This window comes from Gavia stellata, chromosome 14 (genome assembly GCF_030936135.1).
Source record: "Gavia stellata isolate bGavSte3 chromosome 14, bGavSte3.hap2, whole genome shotgun sequence".
NCBI classification, from domain to species: domain Eukaryota; kingdom Metazoa; phylum Chordata; class Aves; order Gaviiformes; family Gaviidae; genus Gavia; species Gavia stellata.
Window position 1 is genome coordinate 22,421,656 of NC_082607.1, and position 27,958 is coordinate 22,449,613.

The following is a 27,958-nucleotide window of genomic DNA, read 5'->3' on the forward strand; positions in this document are numbered from 1 at the left end:
CTGCCTGTCACAGAGGGGCCACGCTTCCTCTCCAAAACACGAATCTGGCTTTGCTGTTTATTGATAGTTTCTAGATTACTAAAAAGTGCTGAGATTATTTTTGTACTTAAATAAAAAATATAGCCACTGCCTTGTAATATGCCCTGAAATAAAACAGGCTCCATGGAAATACTGAAATCACACACTCTGCTCTTCCCATTCGCTTGTGTTTCTAAGAAAAAAAATGTATCTTCACGCTAGTTGGCCTGGGGTGCTTATGTGGTGTATCAGATTCAAAAGAAAATGATAAATACTGTGATCAATCACTTCATCCCACATTTTCAAAGGAGCTTGCAGAATAGCTCTGCAAAGTTTTTAAGTTCGTCTTCTAAATCTGGTTAAACAGTCTCATTTGCCCTAGGAAAAAAAAATCATCCTAGTGCACAATGATGTGTTTTACAAGCTTAAACATACGCTTTCGCGCTTGCAAACAAAGGTACTTAAGGCTGAACTTGTAGGAAGTGTCTTTGAAAACAGAGCTATCAATCTCCAGAGGGAGAAAAAGAGAGAGAAAGAGACCTGGAGAGTTTAGCTAATCACTCCAGAGCCCGCTGACACCGATACACCTCTGCTGAACCACTGATGCCGTTTCGATTAAACTGATCACTGATGTAGATTAGGTCACATAATCATGGTCACACGGCTAAACTTCTCAGGTCACATCCGTATCTTTCCTGAAAGGCAGTTCTCAACTCCTCTGCAGCTTGGGTGCATTAAATATCAGGTAAATACTTCCAATTACTTAGGCAACGATCCCTCCGCTAATGGCTCGCTACCAGCAGCTCATGTTTTGCTTGGGAGGTCAGTGCCCAAGTGAAGCCAGGGATCTTATATGCAATAGAGCAGAGCGGGCAGCGAGTGCAGTCATGGTCCTCCCTTTTGGGATCACTGCTCCTGTAAAGGGCAATTAGTGGTTCATTAACGCAGTGCTGTGCAGGCGTGAGTGTGGCCAACAGGATGGGACCTTAGTTCCTGAAGAAAGAAAACTGGCCATTTGTTGGAGCCTAATAGCCAATTTTCCTCTAGCTGGAATGGAGGGCATGAAGCCATCAGTTTTTAAGCCTTTATCTTTGCACAGAAAACAAAGATAGGAGTGGGCTTTTCAGAGTCGTGTCTCAGCTTAAAAAGAAAATAAATCAAAGATAACCCCACAGGAATAAAACTAAATGCAAAAGAAATAAAAGCCCCTGATACTCTTTTCTCAGTCTTACTCCGAGTGTGAACAAATCACACTGAATTGAGAAAAAGACAGTGCTTAAAAAAAATGCAAAAAATTAACTGAGGAAAACCCGGCTCTCACTTCCTAAATAGCTGATGCCCCTTCTGCTTGTTTTCGCCTGCCCACAACAAAACAGCTAAAGCCAGAGAAATACTGCGCAGCAGAGCATGGTGCACAGGGGAGCACATCCAGACAGGCACGAGTCAGACCAGAGAATGCAGGGCGGGGACGGGGAAAGGGTCGATGCTCTTCGTTGAAATGATAACTCCGGGGACAGCCAAGGAAGGGACGGAGAGGGAGGGAGTGGGAGCGGAGACCTCCCGGCACTCCAAAAAACAAACAACCCCCCCATAAATAAAATCAAATAAAATATACACCAATGTAGTCCATGAGGAACTTCGATGATGAATTCACACAAGCGAGAAAGCATTCTGGGATGCCGATGACGACTTGAATGAAAATGAAGGAAAAAAAACCCACGATGTCCGACCAATGGAATAAAATAAAATAGGTCACATGGTTAGAAATCATTGGTGCTTCCTAGTATCTAGTAGCAGATTGCTTCCCAAAAACAACAAAAAAAGTTTTTGGTCCTTCTATATATATACATATATGTATATATATTATTATTTTTAAAATGTGTGTGTATATATATATATGTATATATATTTAGTTGCAACAGTGCTTCTCCGAAAAAAGGTCCATCTATAAATATAATTTTATTTATTTTTATTTTTAAATTTTAGTTCTTTTAAGTTAAAATTCTCCATCTCTCTAGGTATTATTTTTTGAATGGTGTTAACCTGCTGAAGTTTTGCCAGAATGGTGCCTGGCTGCGTCTGGGTTCGGTGAACTCGAAGACCTGGGACTGGGATATGCCATCTGTCACCATGTATTGTCCCTGATTTAATGGATCCTGGGGTGGTGGGTAGGCTGGAGGAACCGACTTGGAGTAGCTCACACCTGCATCGATGATTGGGGGGAAAAAGAAACAGATCAGTCAAAGTGCAATCGGGTCAATAGTCTTTCTTCGTCATGCTATCGCTTCTTATCACTTAATAACCAGGGTCCCAAACAACGGGGAGACGTGCTAGAGACGGCAAATCTACGGAGGAACGCAGCAGCTGCCTAAACTCTCAGCTCGGAGGCTACCTACACTAGACCATGAGTTGAAGATTTGGAAAAGATCCATTACTTTTGTATTGGCAGAGTTTTGCCTGCCCTCATGGAAAAGTCCTGTGTGACCTAACGAGGCACAAACACGGCCAGGCCATACGCAGTATCAGTCTGGTCAGATGAAGGCAGACAACAGCGTCATTCAACCCGCTCGCAAATTTAACACTTGCTGTTCCCAAGCTCGTTTTCACCCTCCCTCCCAGCTACGCCTGGAAAGCGGTTTTGCCGCGTTTTGCCCCAACACGCCCCGGTGACTAGCCCCGAACAGTGTGACCCCGAGGACCACTCGGCACCGGTTCCTGCGCCAGAACAGAGCAGAGCTGCTTTGGAGGAAGCGCTATGCTGCAGGGACCAGCACCGCTCCAGCGCTATTCCGCCTATACAAAGGGTAACTCATTATTTTCTTTAGGAAAGTTTGTAGGACTTTTCCATAGGGTTCGTTTTAAATTTACCAGTCTGGTTTCAGCCAAAACCGGCTGCACGCAACGCAGAAAAGGCTGGTTCTGCTCAATCCAAACTGGTAGCAATGGATGGACTGGCAAGGCTACGCTTTCAGGTTCTAGATGCATAATTCCCACATACGTGAGTCACAGCTCCTGTGCAGGAACGGGCTGAGGGGATGCTGCCCTTACAGCTTTCCCACAGAAAGGGCGAGCTTCAGGAAGCTGGGACCTATGCAACCCAATGTAAAGGATGGTGTAGAAAGGGCGGCTTTCGGTGAATGGAAGTGGAACAGAGGGGAGGCATGTCACCACCAAAGTGTAGACTACAGGGAGCAGCAATATAGCTACTTCTGTATTTCCTTTCCCGCAACACCACTGATGAGGGATAACCCCTCCTTCAGCCTCAGGGTAGCGTGATCGGCTGGAAACCACAACTCCAGAGAAGGGCAGGAAGGAGGGAGGAGCAGGGCTCTGAAGCAGGTTGCTGTAAGCTCTGGCCATCTCTGGATCGCCTCTGCTGCATGCAGAACTGCTCTTCCTTCTGCGGGGAGGGCAGCCCCGGCCGCATGACGGGTGGCAGGCTTCGCAAGGGCCATCTCGAGGCCATTGCCTCCCCTGGTTTTAACCGCAGGAGCGAGGTGACTCTACCCAAGTAGATCAGTGTCCTCATCTGGAAAGCGGGATGGCATCACCCACCTACCTCACACGAGGGTTGTGAAGCTAAATTAATTAATGTTTGTAAAACACTTTGAGATCCTCGGCTGGGAAGGTGCTAGAGAAGGCAAAATATGGTGATTAGCACCCAGGTACCACAGCAACGTGTGTAAAAGAAATGCGACTCTTTGCATTCAGTTAGCGGTTCCTACCCACACACAAACACATGCTTTGTGGGACCAGCGCTGGCCGGTCCGGGCACAGGAAGGCTGCACACAGTCGGGTACTTACAGACAAAGGAAAAAGCCTCACAAAGTGCACTCACGGAGCTCATCGGACACCTTTTATACTTTGCCGCATTATAATTCAGGACCTCTTTTAGATACAAAGCTAAGGCTTTGGTATGGCTTTAGGAAAGAGAATTAATTTGCTTCCTCTTGCTATAGAATTTACCAATCAAGGGCTGTTAAAATCCTCAACAGGTTCAGACCAAATAGAGGTATCATCTTGACTATGTCTAACTGATTTCTCCTTCTTTACAGCAAATACCATCGAATCATGCAGCTCTCTGTCCACTGTAGGGAGTAACCAAGATCTCTCCTTACGGTGGACAAAAAACGCTCCGTGATTCATACTTAGTAACCTTTAACAAATTCATCACACTTAATATTTCAAACTCATTTGAAAAGAACTACCTGGAGATGTTCTGCATTTGTTTCTGGATGCTGGAATAGAGTTACTCATCAACAAGTTTTCTACTCTCTCTTTCCCAAGCTCCTCTCTCCCACAAAAAGCCTGCAGGGCAGAGTGCAGCCCCAGAGCCCTTGCTGTCCTGGCGTCAATCCTGGACAGGGTCAGGTTTAGGATACCTGAGACAACTTCTGTACCATCCTCGTTGGCAGGCCCCAACCATCAATTTGAATTCACCACGCTATGTGTCTTAAGCCAATGATGTCCCGTAAGGGTAGAGCATGCAGTTGAGTTCATCTCTGCCCTACCTCTTCCGCCCCTTCTTCTACCACTGTCCTGCTCTGAGTTGCTTTGCTGGAAGGCAGGTCAACGTGTGGGCAGTGTAACCAGCTGCAGAGTCTGCTCTGGAGGGCTAACTCTAGCACTGAACCCATACAAGAGCACAGACATTCTCCTGGAGGCCACCAGCCTTTAGTGCCTTGGCCACTTTTCCCAGCAGAGACAGGTGAGGAATTTTATGATCTGTGGGAAGGTTAGGATATGGTCCAAGTCCCTTACATGGCTAGAGTTGGGAAATATATCTTATTCTGTCTGGTAAGTGGTTTGGATCTTCGACTGACCCAAAGGACCAGGAATTACTTCAAAGGCAAATAGGTCTTGTGCCACCAAGATTACTAACTAATGTTCTACAACACAAAAGAGCTGTGAATCTAAAGCTGCTACTAAGTGACATACAGCAATTGTTTCTAGCTTTGGAAGACCTTAAAACCACATTGCTTTAATGACAGGGCCCAATGTCTTTTGCATCCTGCGGCTGCAGAGTATCAGTCAGCCTTGTGATGCATTCGGTCTGCCATGCTGAGCTGGGCTGAGCTCTTTATTGTCTCTAAACCAATTTGTGGAGGGTGGACTGACGTCTTTTAATCATGATACAAAAATGCTAAGAGATCTCCTGGATCAGCAAACTGTTATGAACTTGGAAGGCTGGAGAAGTAGAGAATGGACAGTCTGGCTGAAGTCCACTGACATTGATGGAGTTACACTGCAAAGAACGTAATCCATAGTCTGTCTTCTCCGAAAGAGAAAAAGGCAGACTCCCCTGGCCAGATCACAAGCAAGCCCCATTTCCCAAAATAGCCTTTTTGGTCCAATCTCCTGAAAAATGTCTATCCTTGCTTGAAACATACCCGTGCACACACTGCCTCAGTAAAGAAGCTCAGACCCACATTCTCAAAGTTGTATGTGTGACCCTGCTCAAGGATCTCGGCTATTGGCATTAACGTCTAAGCTGGATGAACGTCAAAAGCTCCTGGCTGGTTCTACTTGAATAAGCAGCCGAAGGTTTGCATATTTATCTTATTTATCAAACGGCCTCCATCGCCTGAATGATCAAAACTGCGGATCTCAATGGCATGCATAATTACCGCGTGTTTGTGGGCATGCAAATAAAAACATTTGTGCTCTGGCAAGCCAGGCTGATAATTCCGTAAGAATACATTTTCTTGTGAAACCGTGATACAGCACTTTGCAATAGCTTGAGGTGCCCCAAGAATGGCTTTTTTTTATTGGACATACCCATGTTCTTGACAAGGTGGAACACAGGAACTGGAGGGGTGGGGGGGGAGGAGGGAGATTCACCCAATCTGCACATCTGCAAATCCTGAGAAAGAGCAATTCTGGGAAAAAGTATGACAGGTTGGTACTTTCCTATTCTGCTCTGAAGTGGTTTGCTCTCTCACCAGAACTTGAGGCCGTTGTGCAAAATTCTCTCTTGAGGGATTTTTTTTTAATATGCAAAGCCGTAACTCCACTGCAATTCAACAGAAAGAAATGAGCAAAGCTCTTTTCCAACGCAATTGTGCGCTGCCTGGAGAACAGAATTCAAAGCGCAACGGGAAAGAATCGATAGATAAGTAACGATTTCTAGACACAGCTGCTCCACTGCCTTTCCAAGGCGTAAGAAAGCCGCTATACACCAATGACCAGACTTGGAGCTCCTTCTGCTGGTTCATGCATAATTCTGCACTGTAGCAGAATATAAAGGCTGCAGCTGCATAGCAAGATCGTTCGGCAGGGTGGGGGTTGTGGAAATCTGTTCAGAATGAGAAAAAGAAAACTCTAGGGTTTATGATTTGGCTAGACACAACTGGTAAAGAGAGATGCTGCGCTGTCAGTTGAAATCATATCTTTTTTTAGTACTAGGCAACGTCACTTGGAATCTTTCGGATTTCTCAGCTCAGAAGAAAACAATTAAAAAGATTTAAAACTGTCTCTTTTTTCCCTTCTAGTTCTTTCTTTCAAAGCGTTTCTTCTATCTGAGGTTACAACACGACTTCAGTAGCACTTGAAGATTTAGGAGCGTGATACCATCTCACAGGCAATCCACGCGGACACGTGCAGACAGACCCAGTTACAATATAGCAGGACAGCTACGTTAACACTGCACCTCTCCAGAGTTAATACAAAACGTACACAGAATACACGCAGATTTACCTATATATAACCATGGAAACCTGCCTTACAAGCTGTTTATTCCATCCTCAACCTTTAAGATTTTAGTTTATACTTTGATCAGGAACTATTTCATAGGCTTTTCTTCTGCCTAGCTGTCTAGATATCATGCTGTTCATTAGCCAGAGTTGAGTGGGAGACAATAAAATATCAACACCTGCTTTCTCTCCTGGCTGAGTGGAGGCTGCCGGTAGGAAAGGAAGCAGCGCTGCGCTAAGGAACCTTTCATCTGCCTCTGATCTCAATAGCAGCTGAGCCAACTTGCATCCTTCAGGAGCCATAAATCCCATAAATTCCGTTTCCTCCCGAATATTGTAACCCATACACAATGTGGGGTAGCCAGGAACACACCTCAAGAACACTAATTGTTGTACAGTTAATTAATCCTGCAACAGCGACAAGTTTAGGTTAAAGAAATAAGCAGTAATGGCTGAACGGGTACAGCCCTTTGCCTTTCTTCAGCACATTTCAACAGAGGATCTCAAAGCACTTCACCGCTATTCACTTGGTTGCTGTTACGTTTAGAGTTAGCAAACTACGCTGTGTCTGGTATTAGATCTGCTCCCTGATCGCAGACCCTAGTTTTTACAGCAAGAGGTGTGGATGGCAGCTGTGAACTGGAAAAGTCTGCCTCCGAAGGCAGTCCCAGGCAGCTGCGAACTTCATTGTTTTACGCTTCCATGGTAAACTACCCGACTCAAATTTTGTCATCCTCGCCCAACTCAAGAGGAATTTAAGTGGTGCATTAGCCATGGCTCTTTACACAGCCAGGGATTTTACTCAACAGCTTGGCGGAGGCAGATATTACCAGGGATGGTACCGGTGAGGAGAACGTGCCTTAGCTCCCTTTTCTAACCACTAGCCTAACTTCTCTGCTTTGGAGGAAGAGGGAGGGAAGACGGCTAACTGCAGCTTGAGAAACGCAACAGAGGAAAACAGTAATCTTGTGTCTGGGCTATTCCAAAGCCAACCACAGTATCTACAAATACTGAGGTAACTTGACCTTCCTGAGTCTATTTATCAAGTCTGTTACTGCAACCTGATGTCATTAGACTAGACATTAAGATAATGATTCCTCATGGGATAAGCAAAAGCTAAGCGAGGCAAGATGGAATAAATGATACTAGGGCTTTATCAATCAAAGCCAGGTGAGAACTAATTTATCCCATCTTGTATTTATATAGCCTCCCTCTCCTCCAGCATTCTGTACACTGATAGCAAAGATCACTCTGCCTGTTTCATTGATAGGAAGAGATCAGTCCATCCATCACTGCCCTGAAATGCAGCCTCTTCTGGGTAACAACACTGCCCCTTACCTAAAATACCTCACTGAACTGAAAGTGCAGGAGAATCTGGGCTGAGAGACTTATTTCAGCTGGAATCTCAACATGACGTTGATGTCAACAACTTGGCTCTTCAAATGAGGGCCAATGGAAAACCCAAGAGGCCTGTTTCACATCTCACCAAAAAAATCTCCTGGAGAATTTGCTCAGAAGCATGTGCCCATTGCTGAGTCACCGGTACCATCCTTAGAGGTCTCCCAACCAAGAATTTATTCATGATTTGCCTTAGCTTGTATATCTGATGGCATCTCAGATAATACTACTGACTCCAGCTGGGTTACTAACGTCTTGCGGGAGAAGCCATCTATCTATACTATCATCAATGAGACTAGCGCTTGTGGACCCAAAGGACAAAGTGCTTGAGCGAGCTGCAGATGGGCATGGCATAATGCCTGCGTTTTGGAAGTTTTGGGTAGGGCCTGTATTTTACAAGCAATGGGATAAGCTCTGTGATTTCTCTGAGTCTGTGGGGAAATACCACTGAGAACATGATTGGCTCCATTCTTTCACCTACGCTGTGGGAAGCTCTGTGAAAAAAGGGAAGTGACCCTGATTATCTGAAAATGCAAATGCCCCTCTTTGTTTTAAAGTGGATAGTCTATGTGTTGATCAGCCTCTTCCAATCCCTCCGAGGCTATGCCTACATCTGTGAATAGGATGGGGAAACATGTCAGGGCCACGTCAATCTTGTTAGCAACGAAGATGCAATAAAATAGGCTTAAACACTCAGGAGAACCACAGGAGGTACCTACAGACTTTGTTACCTGGTAAGACCTGTCCTCGCCAGCTGGATGAAGCCAGCACAAGTACGCTAACATGCAGTCATCTCATTTTGCTATGCAGACTTGCTGAGAGCGAGCTTGAAGCGGAGAAGTGAGAAGTCAGACAAAAGCTGTTGCGTGTTTGGGTCAGGGTTTTTATGGCATAGTTTGCCGTGAGCTCAAGTGATCAGAAAGGAAGAAATTAGCAGGAAAATTCAGTGACTCAGAGGGTGTTTTACTGCAGGTCAAAGCAGTTCATGCTGGCTGATGATTTAACCCCTGCTGGGTTTGCACAGCTGAGTATTTACGGGCAGATTTAATGACAGCATACTTCTAAGCTCAGGGCTAGGGGTGATGGTGATTGAATATACGTTTCCCTTCCTTTGAACAGACACTTCATTTTCCAAAATGGAAACATCAGTGGGAAACAGTGCTTTAAGAACGGGGTCTCCTTCCTGGGCGCTGGAACCTCTAATCCCCCGGACACCCCTGGCTGACAGCTTCTAAAGGAACATGAGCAAAAACCCCTTAGGTGTACACGCTGTCCTGCATGGGGACAGATGTGGACAAAGCTGGGGATCAGAAAAGTAACTGGATGTTTCTGAAAGCTGCAAACACTAATCATTGTAGGGGAGATTAAAAGTGGCCAGCAGAACAGAAGCCATTGATGGATAGAGGCACTAAAGGAGCATTCTGTTTTCAGACACTTAGAAATGGAAAAAGTACCCTGGATAATCCTATGTCTACGTTAAGGATGGGCTGGAGGTCCACAAGGGATCCATTTTCCAGGGAACTTCAGACTTGTTTCCACTACTTTAGTAAGCAACGAGCACACTTCAGGAAGTGCAACTCGATGCTATCTTAATGATGCAGTCTCAGTGCAGGCAGTGAAGGTCCTCAGTGGTACCTGGACTTATCTGCAGAAAAGTTGCACACTTGATTGACTGTAGCTTAAAAAGGGCTGGGTTTTTTTGTTGTTTTTGTAAGTCAAGACAAATAAATTTCTCTGTTACTTTACTATTTCTAGGAGACACCACACTGAATTCTATTCCCAGTTACCACACTGACACTGAAAGACGCACGCTAAAGGGCAGTAACCAAGAGGCAAAATCTTGAACAATCAATGCAAAAAGAAAAAAACAACAAACAGCCCTTTTCTCTACCTGTTGGTAAGGTGCAGAGCCAACACTACCCATTTACTTTATGTCTAATGGACTTAAAGAAGGCCAAGAATTGGTTTAATGCTGTCTTAAGGCACCTGGTCTAATATCATTATGTTTTGCCCAATCCAATAAGTAGTGTAAATCCTAGTATATTGCTGAAATCTGACCTTGCGCATCATTAAAATGATTTGGAAGGACGCCTGGCACTGCATGCATGCACGCATTTCTGCGCAGACGTGAGCGTTAGGAGGGGGTTGCTTCCAGCGGGGGCTGACTTATGCCCCACAGAGGACCCTCATTTTGGGATCAAACACCTCTCAAAACACTGAGAGTTGTGTCCCCTCTTAATCACCTGGATAAAGTTTTTGTCCGTTTAAAAAGCAGAGTTTTAAGGTTTCTCCTCCTGCTATCAGCTGATCAGTCTCTCGGTGTCTCTCCCTCACCTGCTGCAGCAGTAGTTTAAATGCTTCCCTTTCAAACGCACGCCAGCCAGCTGCAGAGTGATGCTTCTGGGAGGTGTGATACAACAGTGCATGAAATAAACGGCAACTTATACTGTTTGAAAAATGTTTTTCTGCTTCACCTCTAACCAAGTTGATTGCATTTTCCATTTCACCTCCTTGATGGCTTTTCTCTCTTCCTTAAGTATTCTGTGACAGGGAAATCACCATGGTTTCCTGTTTAAGAGGTGGAGGGAATGACTGAGATAGATAATCTAGAAACAAGTCTGTAATAGGCATCCACTGACACAGGAGCGAGGCACTCAACACGACAGGTCGAGCTGTTGAGCAGTCAAGCCCTGCTGTAGCCACTGAGACCTGTCCTGCAAAGTCCGTAAATTTAAATGAATAACTAGTTCAGTTGAATGCAGGGGAAGTACTCCTAAAGGGCTTCACTGCTTTCCAGGCATAACTGATGCTCCAAAACCAACTTAAAGCCCCTTCCAATGCTACTGGTGTGCTGTGGGAGGCTGTGCGGGCAGGCAAAGGCAGCAACCTCCTGGCATAGCACACCCGTCTGCCTGCTCCCAGCCCCGAGGGCTGCGCCTCAGCCTCTGCAACGCAGCCCCTGCCAAGGTCTTTGGCAAATAAACTGTTGGCAATGTATGTAAAATGCATATGGCAAGATTCAAAAAATCAGCTGCTGAAAGCCAGCTCTCGGGACTCTCCTCCTACCTCCCTCTTCTGAGCAACGCCACCAGCTCCCTGCTCCGGCAGCCTCGTGCCTCTCTTTGGGTCGTGGGCACAGAGTAAGAAAACTAAGTGCTTTCAGCAAAACGTTCAGTGCTGGTACTTTATTTAATTAATTTGAGACTGGGCTATGATTACCACAATGTAGGACAAAAGAAACAGAGCTACTAATTTAATGACCCTATTTGTTGTTTTTCAGATTTCATGTCTTAAATAAAACAACCAGGCTTCGCTTAACTTGATGCTTGGGGTCTGACCGAATTTCTGTCTGACTTGAGGACTTAATCTCATAAAAAGAACTGCCAGTGTTATAGCATCAGCTCGTTCTTCATAAAAGAAATGCTGACTGATGTTTTAGGAGCTAATTAATTTTATAGTCAGAGAAGTCTAAGATAACAGCCCCTCCTTTTTATCTCAGAGAGAAAGAGAGAGAAAGAGAAAGAGAGAAAACAAGAGAGCAATTGCTGTGTAAGAAATAAGTACAGTTAGGCATATTATATTTGTCAGGATGCAAGTCCAGTGATTTAAGTGGGAATACCGGTAGGCATGCTCAGGCACCTTTGAACTGTGTCATTTAATGACCGAACAGTACAATTATTAATTAATTAATACCTTAATTGATTAATAACGTAATTAACTGAACAGCAAATAATAATTTAAACGGTTTTTGTCGTGGCCATCATGCAAATCAGATTCTCTAATTTTCCAGTTGCCATAATCTCTGTGGTTGCTTCCGTGCTGCGGGACAAGCGTGCAAGTGGTGAGGGGTGAATCTGCAAAACCGAGCTCGTGCCAGCGTCCGCTGCTGCCTGCACTACATGTCCGTTGTGTAAGATACACGTTCCCTGGGCCCGTTTTTGGGTGTGTGCATACTTTGAGCTTAGAAAATCTGGCCAGGAGAGTTTTTAGAGAACATCTCAGAAGACAACATAGGAAGTTAGTAGAGAGGAGAAGACTAATGACAATGGAGAGACACAGCAAACCAAGGAGTTTACAGTTGGCCTAGCGAACCACTACGGGGCCAGCAAAGCCAGTAGACAACAAACAGGTGAGGCAGAAAGCAAAGAGCTCCTTCAACTTCTGCAAAAAACAACCCAATGCCTGTACAGAGCAGGGACAGATCTGCCTGGAACTGACTATAGCCAAGAAGTGACGAGTTCTTTCAAAACCCATTTACAGGTCTACTTGTGCCACGGTACTTTGGTAGCGAATCAATACGTCTACGACTTTGTGAAGCTTTGGAAAACTTGAAAAATGACCTCTCTGGCTTTCCCTTCGTATTTACTATTTCAAAACCTGTAGCTGCAAGAGTTATTGCGAGAGATAATTAACGCTGGCTGTTTCGCCAGTTGAGACTCTGTTCATCATCTAGCATGGCATTTATTAGTTGGCTGTAGCCTGCCTGGGTGGGGAAACGAATCTAACACTAGAGAGATACGCTGTCTTTACTAAGGTACTTTATTTCCTAGAGCTGATGCTACTGTGCTGTCCTTAAAAAGTTATAGGCAGCCCCAGGAAACATGAGTGTCCCCTTTCCAAAAGCAGGAAAGGGGTAGATCCCTCACCATCTCCAGTATTTTAGCCATCTTTCTCTCTTTGCTAATGGGAGACTTTGGGAATTAGCAGAACCCCTACACATCTCCGCACTCACTCCCATTTCAGCCTGAGATAAACAGCTGAGATTTCTGCCCCCAGGGACAGCTTCTGGACATCAGACTGGAGACACGAGATCAAATTCATCTCTGGTGAAATTCCACTGGCTTCAACCACATTAGACCAGAGATTAATTTGGCCCACAGATACATTAAGAAAGGATACAAAGCACAAACGGTATTTTATAAAAAAAGAGAAAGGGGAGGGGGAAATTCAAGGGGGACGCTGGATCCTAACCCAGCAGGATTCAGCCCAGCCCGCTCCACCCTCACATCACCAGGCACAGTGCATGTTGCCGGTTACCTTTTTGCTTACTGACTTTCTTTACTGTCATTGCCGCTTGCCGCTTTTGATTTTCAGAAATTTCAAAGCCTGAAAAAGGGAACACGGCAAACACAATTCAGAAGATTGCTTACAAAGCTGCTTTTTCTTTTGGGGAGGGGGGACTGTTCTGCACTGGTTGGCAAACACAGAACGCCCTAGGTGGCAAAGCATCACCCAGTTTGCTGTGTGTATGGGCAGGTATTTTACTGAAAAGCAGATCTGCCTTGAAAGGGCGGGTCTCTTTATAATCTCACTTGTGCAGGGACTGTATGAAAAGTAAGATTAGACCCGTTATTATTTATACAGTATCATAAATATGCCCAGTGCTTTACAGCTGAGCAACACAAACTGAGCCTGAACTGACGGTGGTTACAGTCAATTTATGGGCTGATGCTGAGGGAAGGGCACAGCTGATAAGTCATTGATTTTGCCTCCCTCCTACCCTGCATGAGACATGCTTAACCAGAGCAGAAATGATGCAGCCAGGAGACTCTGAAGTCAGATGGCCAAAAACTTCCTTCTCCCATAATACCCACGGAGGTCCAGGCTTGAAGCTATGGGCAGAATTTGTTCATTGAGGGCCAAAAATACCAGTGACTGAATTGGAAAGAGACCTATTTATGACTGTGAGAACAACGAAGGACATCTGAACAAGGCTGAACTGTAATTCTACTACAAAAAAAATGTGGGTTTCTCCAACAGTTGGGGCTAAATTAAGCATTACCAACAATCTCCCTTCAGATTCATTTCATATTCCTCACCTATCTTTTCATCTTCTTTTACCATCTTCCTTTCTTCTCTGAAAGCTCTAAGCCATCGTAACTTCTCCTCCAGTTTCTTGGCAAAGAATAAGTGCATTTCCTCAGTCTCCTTGTTATGAAGTTTGAAGGCATTCTTCATGCTGACATTGAAGTCATCATCTCTCCCATCTTCTATATCCACCACTTCATATTTATCCATGTCTATACGACCTTTGTAATACAGAATATCTCTTCGTATCAGATCCTAGAGAGAAAAGGAGAGATGGGTTGATCATATGATACTTACAGAGCCTGAACTCAGCAGGGAACTCATGGGAGGGCTGAAGAAAAGAAAGAAGCAATGGTGAAACCTGCTCAGAGCCTTCAAGCCTCATCTGCTGTGAATACATTTGTTGCTGGCTAAACAAATAGGGTAGATCATAGGCATAAAAGAACAAAATATAAATCCTCATGCTGTAAAATTTTGCTTGTAGACATAAAGAAATCCCTCTGAATAGGTAACATAATTCCATCCTTTTCCAAGATGAGAAGTTCTGTTCCATAGGACGAGAAACCGGAAAATACAGGCCACTGGCCTGATGGGATTCCTGTGCTGCAAACGAGGCTGTGTAGAAGCATAAACCTTGAGAAAGCAGCTCGGGTGTGTTTGGCAGTGCAGATTGGGTAGCGGAGATCTCTGTTTTCCAAACACATTCTCAGCGTCAGGGGAGACGGCTCTCTGCCCCTTTTCTCCTTGGAACCCATTTCCCATTCATACACAACTCATTGGCGAGAAAATCACCCTAATTCTCATTTCAAAGAACTCCTAACCTGTCTCTGACCCATTACGCCCTGGTTATAATCTCTTGATACAGCTTAAATTTTTTCTTTTTACCTCCCTGATGTTTACAACCTTTACAACCAAACCTCTTCATCCTCATCTCCTAAATTGGTTATTCCTGACCCTTGTTTTTCAGCAACAGCTCATTTCTCGACGTTGGGAAGGGAGAAGTAAAATAGTCTTCATTATTAATTTTTCAGAACTCATATGAGAACACCCACAGCTCCGTGGCTGTTTGACGTGACCAGCGCAACCTCCGCTCCATGCCCGCAGCAGCCGTGCAGCGGTGCTGTGTATCAGCTACCACGATCCCCCCTGCCAAACCACGGAGGGCACGCGTTCACGGCAGCTGGGAGACAACGGTAGGTGGAGGTGGCACTAAAAAAAAAGTGGTTTGAGATCTGTTGTGTCAACTGCTCAATCATAGATGTGAAATTGTGGATGCTGATAAAGTGTAATAAAAAATAGGTAATTTCCCGTTTTCCTCCTTACCTTCTTCATACTTATTTTGGCTTTGCCCATCAAATTTTGTACTGCCTTTACTAGAACAATTCCAGATTTATACTGGTTTATTTTTTATACTGTGGCATTGGCCGCACATCTCTATGTCTTTATATGAACAGACAACAAAAATGATCATCAGAAAACAAAATGTTAATTACATAGTCATGACCACATAAGGTGATTCAAGCTACAAGGCACACGTATTTAAAAAGCCAAATTTAGCAAAACACAATCAAGATTTCCTTCCTCTACCCATTCTCAAAAGCCAATATTTAGGTGTATTAAATTAATTTAGCTTAAATACTTCTTGATTTTTGAGAGTGCCCTAAAGATAAATGCTATGTCAAAGGATTCATTTAAGAGGAAAAATAAAATCAATGTACAGCATTTATTTACTCAAATAAGATTTAGTAGCGAGGTTTTTTAAAGATAAGCAGTAGGTACTATTTTAAACAAATCATTAATCTTGGAAAATAAATTGTACATCATAATTTTTTTAGCAAACTTGCTCATGGATCTGCCAGATGCTATTAACTATCATGAGGCAGGGCACTGTCCAGAAGCTCGTAGCCTTTAAAACCTGGCTCCTTCCTCTGGAATGCTCTAGGGAGAAAAAAAAAATCCATTAACTAATGTCTTCTACAAGTATCTTCCTCTAGTATGTAGGCTTCGAGTAGTGACGCTGTCTAAAACATAGAAAAGACTATTTCAGGCTGAATATGCAACAGAAAATCTTTCCTGTTTTGTCCTAACTCGGAAAATTGCTTCTTTCCTCTCCCTCTGCGCCCAGTGAGTGCTGAGAAAAGGCTGTAAGCATCACATAAACTTGTTCAATTAAATCAATACTGTGCACTGTGTTTAAATTTGAGTCTTGGACTAGTTCTTAGAAATAGCATTTATCTTCACCACATTCTCACAAAAACTTGATAACAAATCTCATAGGAAAAAGATGTGCTCCTTAAATTAGCTACACCAGCAACTATTCTTCTTCCCAGACAGGGAGAACCGACTCACTGCTGGTGAAAGCTTCCAAAACACGACACTGAACAGACTGTCCTCGTGAGTGAGATGAGTGAAGTGGGATCAAACATACTTTTCTGTGTGATATTCATGATTATGTAGAGATTTGTTCATAAAAGCTATTACAAGAATAAATAATTACAATCCTCCTTCTCACCTGGCTCTGAAAATACAAGGCTCTGTGCATTAGCTTTTTTCTTACACGTACTAAATACATTTTTTCCTCTCTTATGGCTCCAATTTTGATTTAGAAAACTTTACAAGCTATTTTTAATAGCTAATGCTATGTGAATGTTTTAACAGCTTTGTGCTGTCATTATACTTCCAGAGGACAATACATGGGGTGTGGACGTGCCTGACTGAACTGCTCCATACATTTCCCCTCCAAGGCTCCAGCAGGAACAATTGCTGCCTCCCGCGAGGCTTCTGCAGTGCGTTTGAGAGGCTCCCGTGTTTTGCAGGTGTTGCTGAGTATTGGATGTGAAGATAACGGTGTTGCCTAGGAGTTATTGAAGGAGCAATGAGGAGATAATGGAATCATACAAGTGCTTTTGGAAATAAAATGGCCCCACAGAATATTATTGTTGGTGAGAACGCAATAGCGGGAAAGAACAAGCTCAGCTATCGAGTCCGTTTGCAGAAAACACACGAAGAAGAAACACGGCGTTTTCATCCCTGCGCGTTCAGCAAGCACATGAGGGAAAGGCAGTAAGCGCAAAGCTCCTGCCTGCCACTTGCACTTCCATTTTCAGAAGAAACTTCGATAACGAATCTAGAAGAAATAAATCATCTTTTCCCTCATCACCCTCCCTGGAGCTCTCAGCCTCCAGCTTGGCAGGAACTTTCTGGTGGAGAAGGAGCCCCTGGAGTTGGGGGAGGCCCAGAGGAGAGAAAGGTGCCGACACGGAGGAAGATGAAACCATCCCAAGAGGTACAGAAAAGGTAGAGAGCTCAGAGCAAGTCCATGCCTGACATTATGCGAGTGCAGGTCGCTGCCCTGTGCCAACAGTGCATTTCCTTCGTAATTCCACAACAGAAGGACCACTCCCCACTCGTTGACCATAAACTCCAGCACTGATACCCCAAGTTTTTAAGAGACCACAGCGTGGTAGAGCACATAAACACCTCAGTGAACAGCACGTGCCTGCACATGGAGGACACTTTGTACAGACCTAGTTTCGAGAAAGGTCAGTTCATATCGCAGATTAATAACTGTAACTGGATAATGTCATTTTTAATAGGTTAGGCATTTCCTACTACCACTTCTTTCTTCCCCTTTTCTTGCCAACACTCAATAAATGGATGTTATTTCCTAATTGACTAAATTTTAACACCCATAGTATGGGAAACGTAATCATTATTTGATCTATGGATATTTTATCACATACATTCCTACAGCTCTTAAAGAATAACATATATTACTTAAGTCCTTAGTGAAGCATGGGCAAATGCACTTGGCTTACACTGTAATTGATTTCAATAAAATTTAGGAATTCACCTGCGCTACATAAGACACATAGAGCAAACAAGGCCAAACCCCTGTTTTAAGGAGCTTTTTATGCATGTGGACAAGAGAATAAAAATTCAGGGAACATGCAGGCAACGAAAGCAGTGCTGCTTTGCATGACTTCTGCAAGATGCAGACAGAAAGCCCGTAGCAGTGTTGAGAAATGAACCTTGTTGTTCTGTACACCATTTTTGTCAAGCGTAGGACTATCTTTCCCTCCTTCGAGCACGTAAGCTGAATCAAACAAGCACACACAAGATAAAGGAAAGCAGATGTGTGGCTGAGGGTGAAAATGGATTGTTTAAACAGACTGGTGGAAGTACTACATGTCAGAAGGACAAACCAAATACGTGTACACAAAATGAAGATTTATCAGCTGTATAAGTAGCCACGCTGTCGAAAGGAGCGCAGGCTTAAGGGAGGGCAGAAATGGCAGCTGGGACAGGCTGCTGCTATTCCTCCTGATTACCTGAGGGATAACACACGAGAGAATTAGGAAGAAATTATTAAGCTATAGAATTTACCTTCATTTATATGCTGGCAATATTAGTATAGTATTATACGTTATCCTGCCCATAGTTAAGCCAGGATGACGACGAGCTGGTTTACACTGTCCAGTTTTGAATGTCATAAAAAATTAATTTTTGTAGTTAAATCGGATAAATGCAAGAAAATACAAAAGACAAAAAAAGACTCTCAAAACCTGATCAGTGGGGAAAGGCCAAAGAAATCGAGTTGTTTAATCTAGAAAGGACATAAGTAAAAGGGAATGTGCTATAGGTATTCCAATATGGGAAAGCTGCTTCTCTCCTAAGGAGGCTGGTGATCAATTATTCTCCATTTTGATCGTGGCTTGGCTTAATTTACCACAAGGGAGAATAGGATTAGATACTTGAAAAAAAAAAATATCTCTAGCTATAAGAGTAGTTAAACACTAGAACAGACAAAACAGGGACGTCTTGGGACAGCATTCCTTGGAGACGTTCAAAAATAAGGTTAGACAAACATCCATCAGAGATGATCGGAGTATACTTAATCCTGCAAAGGGAATAGCTGATCTCCTGGGGTCCTTCCCAGCTCTGCGTTTTGATGATGTCTAAGAGAAAGGTGACAGAGGGAGGAGAGAACGGGATGAGAGCAGGTAGGATTAGTAGGGACTTCAGGGGCGGTACGGGAGAAGCCCCAAGGTGCAGACCGGGACAGCAAGCACGAGGAGCAGTGACATAAACCTGCAGTCGCTGCAGACAGCATCCAGGTTGCATTGCATGGCTCTTAAGGGAATTGATGCATCTAGGTCATTTGCATTTATTTGTCTAAATATGATCTTTTTTTACCCTACAGCTTCTATGACTTCCTTTTCTTTCCCTAGCTGAGGTTAATTAAGCTCTTCTGAATAATGCTCTGCAGTCTGTTCACGTAATACGTACTAAGGATTCACAAGGAAAAGATGAAGCCAAAGAAAGTAGTATTTGATGGGAGCACAAAACAAAGTTTTGACACATTATGTAAACCCACCACAATTCTGCTCTCTGCATTTGCTTTGTCGGAGGTTTACAGCTGAAGTGCTAGTGCCTGCGGTAGCGGCTGCGCTCAGGGGCATGTACCTGTCTGTGTGACCTGCTCACACCATTTTCTTCTGCTCTCACTCTGACTTAAATCTCCCCATTTCACTCTCCCCTCTCTGAAGGGGGGAGGCGACTTCCTCTAGCTGCGCTTGAAAGAAAAAAAACCTCATTTGTGACCATCATAAGGAAACCAAGGCTGGCCTTTTATTGGAAAACCTGAAGATCTGAAGTTGGGATGTGGATTCCACAAGGAATTATGTACCTACCCCCAAATCACTGCAGTGGATATAGATACCTGTAGAAAGGATTGTGCCTGTAAATCAGACTGTTCAATAACTCTTACTATTAAATTGACTTCTACTTGTCTTTAGTACTGCTTTCTCCTCCTGCCCTCTAGCTTTAATCATCACCTTTTTTCTGCCACAAGAACCCCAGGCCATAGCTCTGTGTGCCAGGCACTGCCTTTGCACGCTGTGGTTGTGCAAGAGCCTGGAAGAGTCAAACTCTCTGGTGATGCTGCAGAATACATACATCATTAATCACAAGGAGGGCACCCTGCCTGTGCAGTGGATTGCTAGCGCAAAATGGCATTAGAATTAAAAGCTATTCAACGGCTTAAGCAGCACATAGCGCATAAGGAGGAAATTTTCCCCTCCATCACGGGGCACAGCTGAGCACTTGAGAGGACCCGGCCCAGTGTGTGTCCCAGGTAATTTGCTCCTGTTAGCTTTGCGTGCAGGCATCTTCACGCACTTCAGAAACTCCTCCTATTTATTTCTTAGTGGGTGACGTGCAAGGATGGATCATGAGGTCTTAAGCAACAGTTATGATTTTAGGATGGCACATTTTTTCAAGAGCTGTGGTTTACTCTATGCTAGGTCACACTCTACTTCTCATGCATAAAACAAATCATCTGTAAAACACAAGTGGAGAAAGAGCCATTTCCAGCCATGAGTCATTAGATCCCTCTTATGAGCTGACAGTATGAAAGATGCCAACCACAGAATAATCCGTTGCAAGTTTCTCATCGCACATGTAGGTTATTGGTCCTCCTGGTTATCAAAACCCTGCATATTCCAATGGCAAAGTAGTTTCAATATGACTCTGGGAGGAATTATGTACATGGATGCAGTCAGGTCTTCTGAGCGCAGCTCCCGAGGCCGGCAGGGACTGGCTGTGGGCCTTCGGGTGAAATGCAATTCCTCCCTCAGTCCTTCTCCATCTCTATAATGGGATAATGATATTTGCTTATTTTACAGGGCAACTGGGAGCTGTAAATAAGTAATCTGTGAAAGACACATTGAAAGCCTTTGATGGTGGATCTTTAACAGCTCAAAGCCTTGTAAGAATAGCTTAGCGTTACATGTGCTTCGGGATTCGGAGCTGGCAGACCAAAGGCAGGCAGAGAGGAGGCTCTGCGGGAGGCAGATGCAGCCTGTGAGTGGTGTATGTGGCATCACAGAGTTCCCTCCGTCCCTCCTTGCAAGGCAAAGGGTGCCCCGAGTGCTGCGGGGAGGTAACATGCAACAGGGTGGCTCTTCCACTGGGGATCATCATTCCATCCCCACCACTGCTTTACAGAAGATCATCCCAGTAGAGGTCTTCTGACATATTTTCCTTGCACTAAGCGTGGGTGACAGCGCAAAATCGCATGAGGGGTTTCTCCGCTCACTTCTCCCTACCTGAGATCGTGGCTTGGAGTGAGGAGTGTCACTGGTGAAGCAACAGCCCTTGCAAGCGCTCGCAGGCTGGAAGGCCGAGAGTATGACACTGCATACACTCAGATAAAGCAAAGCCAGGGCTTGCCTGAAACAACTAATGATTGAAGTCTAACACAGACAAGGCAGCAATGTAGCAGCGTGCTCAGTATAAAAAGCAGCAATCCCTGCAGACTATTTTTGCCCAGAAGATGACGTGTTCTTCATGTATCAAAGGAGAATGGGGATCCAAGGATGAGGCTGAAAGGAAGACCCACCTACAGGCAAGCTCTACAACTTGGTGAACAGTTGATGTTGAAACAGTTGATGAATAGTGAATAGCTGATGCTGAAATTGGGGAAAGACTAAACCAGGGTCCATAATAACTGCACCCAAACACCAACCCATGATTTGGAAAAGGCAGAGGTTTGGAAAAGGCTGAGTTGTCTTTTGCACTAAGGTGTGGGTCTCAGACCCCTCTCTGATGATTGCACATTGACCTGGGCAGTGACTGCAGAGCAGAGTGGAAGAAGCAGAGGGAGCGAGCAGAGTTTTTCAATTCACTCCTGAAATTTGTCCTGATTTTCCTGCCTGCCTGCTCTCTATCTTCACTCTGCCCAGCTTGCCATGAGCAATGAGAGCATGGCACGCTGCCACTTTGCCATGTCTTTAGGTATCTTTAGTCGTAAGGGCTTTCAACACTCTTTGGCTTTTTAAAAAAAGATTCAGAGCCTACATTTTTAAAATCTAATTTACCTTAAAGCAACCCTTTGAAGAAAGCAGCCCAGCCTGCTTTTCATGAACACCAAGGACACAGTTTTCTGTAGCACTTGTTCATTGTTCAACCCTACTGCGGGCTGATTTTTAAGACAGGACAGTTACACACCGTTCTCATTGACCTCCCCGGAGCCTGAGTGCATTGCAAAGCTGGGCCTCTCTTCTGTCCAAATGAGACCCTAAAACTCAATGAACCCTTTTGAATGTTTTTGTCCTAAATATTCTTGACATCAGAAAATAAATCTAAGCCCTGCTAAGTGGTTGGATGCCGGTGACTGCGAGCTTTGCTATCACCCTGTCGGACACAACAGTTTGGACCGAGCCAGCATTTCAGAGCAGGGAAATGGGGTCTGCACTGTGCAACCTGAAAATGTGATGAGAGCTGGATCGTATTAGAAACAGGGGGATGTAACACCACCTCCCCAACACAACCTCGGCCACTTGCTTCCTACTGCAAACTTCCTAGGATGGGCCAAATTGTTTGTTACAAGTTTCCCCAGGGCCTGCCATGGGAAGAGGGGAGCTGAAATTTCTGCGATATCAGTTTACTAAATCCTCCTTGCACAAGGACAGCTGTGCTGGGGAGGTCGGCAGATTCCTGCCAAATTATTCAGCAGTGTCTGTCTCCTGAGTTTGGAAAGAGATGTTTGATTCATCCTTGCCAGCTCCATGAAGCTGCAGTGTGGGATCCGAGTGGGGGAGGACTGGAGCTGAAAGCATTTATATGAAAATGCTATTTTCGTTCAACGTATTCAGTGGAACATCAGTGGCATTTTGATGCCTTGTTCCACCTCAAGCCCAGTCACATTGGCTGCGAAGCAGCGAGGCGAGGGCAAGTGCATTTCCGAAGAACTAGTAACAGGAAGAGACGGGAAACCCTCCTGCAGACACGTCACTCGTCTTTTCTGGTCTCTCCAGTTTGCTCCCGGGGACTTAAAATTGTGCTGCTGAAAGGCCACAGCAGGAGGAGGGTTAGATTTTCAGCTCTTGAGGTTCCACTTGGGGGGCAAATTTACACCCACTGCAATTACAGGAGCAATAAATTAGGCACAGAGCGTATTGTATAGCATCCTGCGTATCTGTATGGCTGTATGAGTAGGCTAAACCTGGTTCCCTATCCAGAAAAGAAAACACAGACTGTGAAGAACTCTAAATTCAGCCCTTTCTGGATTTTGCCATTGAATTAGCAACTAACAACCTAAAGCCTTCTCCTGCCCTCCTCCAGCTGGCTCCTCTGGCTGACCCTGATGTTTTTCTCCCCACGCCTCCGGCGTTCCAGCGGCCTCTCTGGAGTCTGCTCTCCCCTCTCTGCTATTGCACACGGAGCAGCGAAAAGGCAGCATCTCCCTCCCCGAGCCAGCAGAACACCAGCAGGTTGCTGACGCCGGTCAGTACAGCTCATTAGCACGAGTCCTCCTGCAAAACTGCGCGCAGGGCCCATAGTTAGCACGTGCATATCCCTGCAAAAGGGTCACCGAGCAAACGCATTCAGGGCTATTTTGACTATTAAAAGGAATGTTTTCTTTTCGTGAATGTGCCATATCTGAAAGCTAAAGTACTTTTTCGTAACTGTTTTTAATATATATCCTGTCAATTGCTGGAATTCGCCCTTTGTGTTCAGCTACCTGCTAGCCAAGGGGACTGACGGGAGGATCAAACTTCCTCGCCATGCTCTACGGTCTGGACCCACAGAAACCTCATCTGCAGACAGCACCGACTGATCAGTGGGGTATGAACGCCGGGGGCTACGTCAGTGGGGCTGTGGAATCACTGTTCCTTAAAAACCTCATCTGACACTTCGCTTTGGGGCTGTGACCTGCCCGGGGTGTTCTCTCTGGTCATCTTCATCCCCACGTTACGCTATCTCACTAGCTCAAACAGCAGCACGCCTTGCCTGTCAGTGCAGCACACCACCGAGTCTCTACCGAGCTGCTGGTTGAAAACAGTGAAAGGCAGCCTGACCCTTTTTCCCACCCTGCCACGGGCTGGACCCAGGCCTGACCCAAAACATGGCATTTCGTGGAGATCTGCGTTACTGGGAGGAAAAGAGAAGGGGTGGGAGGTGCTGAGAAAGTCAAACAGTGTTCCTTGTGGGTCAAAAAACCACTTGAAGTAATAAGAATTGTCCCAGTGCTGCTCTGTGTTTGCAAAGAAGATTTTCGGCTAGCCCTGTGAGACCTATTTAGCCTGCAATAAAAGCAGGGCTGTTGTTTTGGTGCAAAGATTACTTCAATGTTTTTTAACAGAAGCGATATGGGAACTAGACCTTCGTACACTAAAAGGGCTCAGAAATGTCTCTTTTATCTTCCTATTTGGAAACTTGAACTGCAATGGAGTTTAACAGAATTATTTTATTTACTCTAGCTCCTATAGCACAGCTATTTCTGGCTGACTGTCTGGCTATTGCTATTAAACTAGTCTCATTTTGCTTCTCATCCAGCCTGCTTTGCTCTGAGAGCTCAAGGGAAGAGAGCAATGGCAATAAACCACAAGCTGCAGTTTGCATTGCCTCTTGATTACAAGAGACACATAAAAAGTGCAAATGAAAACTAAATGTGTTTCATGCAGTCACTGATCTTTCTGCACTGTCAGAAAACACTAAACACAGAGCCCCATCAAGGACTGTTCAACTATTGGTGAAAGAAAAGCGTAATTTGGTGCAGAAACTCTGTTAACCCTTGGTACTTCATACTGTCATTTCCAGCCTAATGCCACAGCACTCTCGAGCCCGTTGGGGAAATCCAAACTCTTACCCAGAACAGAAAAAAGAAGATCCTCATCTATTACATGATAAGCACCGCGAGCATCCCCCAACATAACAAGCTATGATCTTAATTAATGCTGTGTATCACAGTCCTGGATGTTAAGTACTATGATTTGCAAATTTAAAACATCTCTGTGTCAAACTCCCTCAACTTCAGGGTGATAAGAAAAGTAGACCCTGTGCCTTTAAGGCAACATCTTTTAATGCTACCATCATCAAGGATTCACTTCATTTCTTGGTAATTACGGTTAGCATACTGGAATACGTATTCTTCTTTCCTGATTATAGACATATGGTAAGTCAAACTGAGGCCACTGCTTGCTTCCTACACAGTTTATTCCCTTCTTCCTTTCCAAAAGGCATTTTTGTGTTAGGGTAACCAACTGACAGTCTCTTCTGAAGAAAGCACCACTTTGTCCTCATGAACACTGCAATGTCCCAACCTCTGGTTCCAGAAACACAGGCAGAAAATTCATTAGGAGAGCTTGACATTAATCCAATAGCTGAACGTTACCCTTTGCAAAGAATATCTAAATCATGAGCTCTCCCAGTGGCTCTTTGTCAGGAACCGTAGACATCCAAACTAGCTCAGTGCTCCCCTTTTGACACAGGTTCTGAAAATCTTCTGCAGTACCTACCTACCTACACTGGTATTTCAGTATTCAGTTTATCGAACACTGAAATGGTTGACATGGCCATTTCATCTGATTAAACTTCTCACTTCCTAGCACCAGAAAATAATTCGGTGGTGATATTAGGAAGTGACCAGTGCTGTCTCTGATGGCAAAATCTAAGCCAAAGAGATCTATTTGTAAAGCTCGGAAGCTGATTTTATTTGTAAAAATTTTCCCACACGAGTTGCTTTGCAAGATGTTTGCCAGCAATGAAAGCTGGCTGCCACAGTGTCAGCTTCTCCACCTGCTGCTACTGCTCTTATTCATGCAGCCCTCGTAAATCTTAGTGCAAGTTTCCTGCTTAGAAGAAGGACTTAAATATACCCATACTGGCGGAGATAACATCTGTCAAGTGCATTTGAATGCAGCCCTTTATAATTACTCATTTACACAAACTAGGTCTCTGCCTGAAGTCCCATCAGTTATCCAAGATGTGGTGGTCATGGAAATGCATCCGGGATTTCTCAGTCGAAGGCAGTGGAACTCAGACCAGCAACCTGGGAAATGCCTGAGCTTTGCAGCTGGATCCGACCAGTGCCATCACTCCCTTCCTGACAGCTGAACTATATTAATGACTAGTTCATTATAGTCATAGAAATATAATCATATAGTTCAATATCATCATATTAATGACTATACTAGTATCTGGTTCTTTGCATGCAAACAAACCATCAACCAGGTAATCACCCAGCTGTCCGCATGCCCATTTGCAAAGACAGACCCTTGGCTCTGCTTACATTGCAAAAGCCCTTGGAAAAATCCTAGGAGATGCAGCCAGTGGGAAGACAACAAAGACATTCATGTTCAAGGAGCTGCTCCCACCGGCAGCTCTCAGTCCATGCCACCCATCTGCTGAGCAGCAGATCACCTTTAGGAGACGAGTGAGCAATAGGATACAAGGGGGTGATTCCAACCTGCAGAGAGCTGTGGACACCCACGATTTCCAAAGGCCAGGCAGATGCTGAAACCTTGCTTGAAATGTTTGGGAACAACTAATAAATACAGTGAATGTTGATCAGTGAGCTCCTGTCTGTCAGATGGCTGGCCTGGCATTACTGGTGATCTTCTGCAGGCCTATCAAGCAGGGGAACAACTAGGTGATAATCACAAGAACCACCCTGAGAGTTATCCTTCACAGAAATGTCTTGGCCAGATGTTCAACAAAACAAGGCCCCATAACCTTGAAACATTTTGGCAGATGTTGGCAAAAATGGCAAAGCTTCTGGAAAGCAGGTTGTATTCAAAGCAGACAGGGGTTTATTTGGAAATATGTTAACTGCTGCTGAAAGCAGAGAGCTGGATACCAGAAATACCACCACAGCCAATAGACCTTATTCCTTAGGCACAGGCAACACTGGACGGATCAGTAGGAAAAAGAAACTTGGTAATTCTTGGTAGCATATGATAGGGAGTCCTGCTGAAACCTTCCTAGGCCATCTGCCTGTATAGCTGATGGAACAAACGTGATCCAACATACGAAAAAACCACATGTTTTCTGAGACTGTGGATTGTGCCTTGTCTTTAGAGCCACACAAAGGACACAGAGCAGTTGAACTGGAGCAGTCCTCATTGTTCACTAGCTGATAGCAGAACTGCTATGAAGAAACCCAAACTTACACGGGGGCGGGGGGACATAGTACTTTGCACACAACGCTCACCTGAAATAACGGGTACAAAATGAGTTGTTACCTTGGCTATAGATAGAAATTTTTAATACTCTGCCTGGGTTCAGCAGCAATACAGCCTGTCCCAAGGATCGGCAGCATGCAGTACAGGCACAAACAAGGGTTGCGGGCATGTGCTCTCTTGGGACTGATATATCCAGCACATCAGTTGGCTGGAAGCAGAATGCTGCTGAATTTTTTGCAGCAAAACTGGCTTTCATCAGCACTTTTCCAGATATTGCAGAATTCATATACCATCTTCCTGGACCTAAAATGCATCTACTGGTATCAGCAAATGCCACTAACACCTCACCTGAGCCTACCAAGGTGAAGCTGATTCTAGACGGTTTTGCCACATCGAAATAATTTCATCTTCCACTGCATGAACTAGTGAGCAGAAATCCGAAAGTCTTTGCAATGTGAGCCCACTGTGTAACAAGTTTTGCAGACAACAGCGTTCCAAGGGAATGACAGAGAATACCACCATCCAAAACTGTCACAGAGCTTATGATATCGAACTGTATCTGCTCCATCAGAAACTCATGTATCAGTATCTGTCAAACCACAGAATCCATATGCATGATTAGGGGATTCAAGAGCACAGAGCTGTTCCAGCTGCAATCATCTACCAGGGAGACAACAGGTAACGAAGGTGAGGATGATGTGCAGGTAACTGCAATGAAAATCTGGAGGAGTGGGAGATCTTGTTTGAAATAACATGCTTGTCTTCTAGAGCCTCTCAGGATATCTAGCATGCTTTCATCAAACTAAAGTATCTGTGATATATTTAAGTAAGGAATGGGGTTTTGTTCCTTATTTCTATTAAAAAATCTCTTTTGACCAATAAAGAGGTAAAATTCAACCATTACAGTTAAAAAAAAATAGTGTTCTCAAATAGACCGTGTCATGATTAAGGATGTATCATACCTACTAAATTATTATATCTGAAGAAACCCCACATATGCAGAAGATTTTCTGAAGAGGAAGATTCACTGACATGTGCCATCGTAAGCAGTACCAAAGCTGAAAATTTTGATCA

General features: G+C 44.4%; 1 protein-coding gene across 1 annotated transcript in view; it reads right to left on the bottom strand.

Annotated features, from left to right (window-relative positions):
* Positions 1–2,039: 2,039 nt before the first annotated feature.
* ARHGEF9 (Cdc42 guanine nucleotide exchange factor 9) overlaps positions 2,040–27,958 on the bottom strand; it is a 182,380-nt gene continuing 156,461 nt past the window's right edge. The window contains exons 9-11 of the mRNA XM_059824259.1: positions 13,928–14,171; positions 13,146–13,214; positions 2,040–2,221 (exon numbers count right to left, since the gene is read on the bottom strand). Coding sequence (XP_059680242.1) covers positions 2,040–2,221; positions 13,146–13,214; positions 13,928–14,171 — 495 coding nt within the window. The remainder of the gene's footprint in view (positions 2,222–13,145; positions 13,215–13,927; positions 14,172–27,958) is intronic.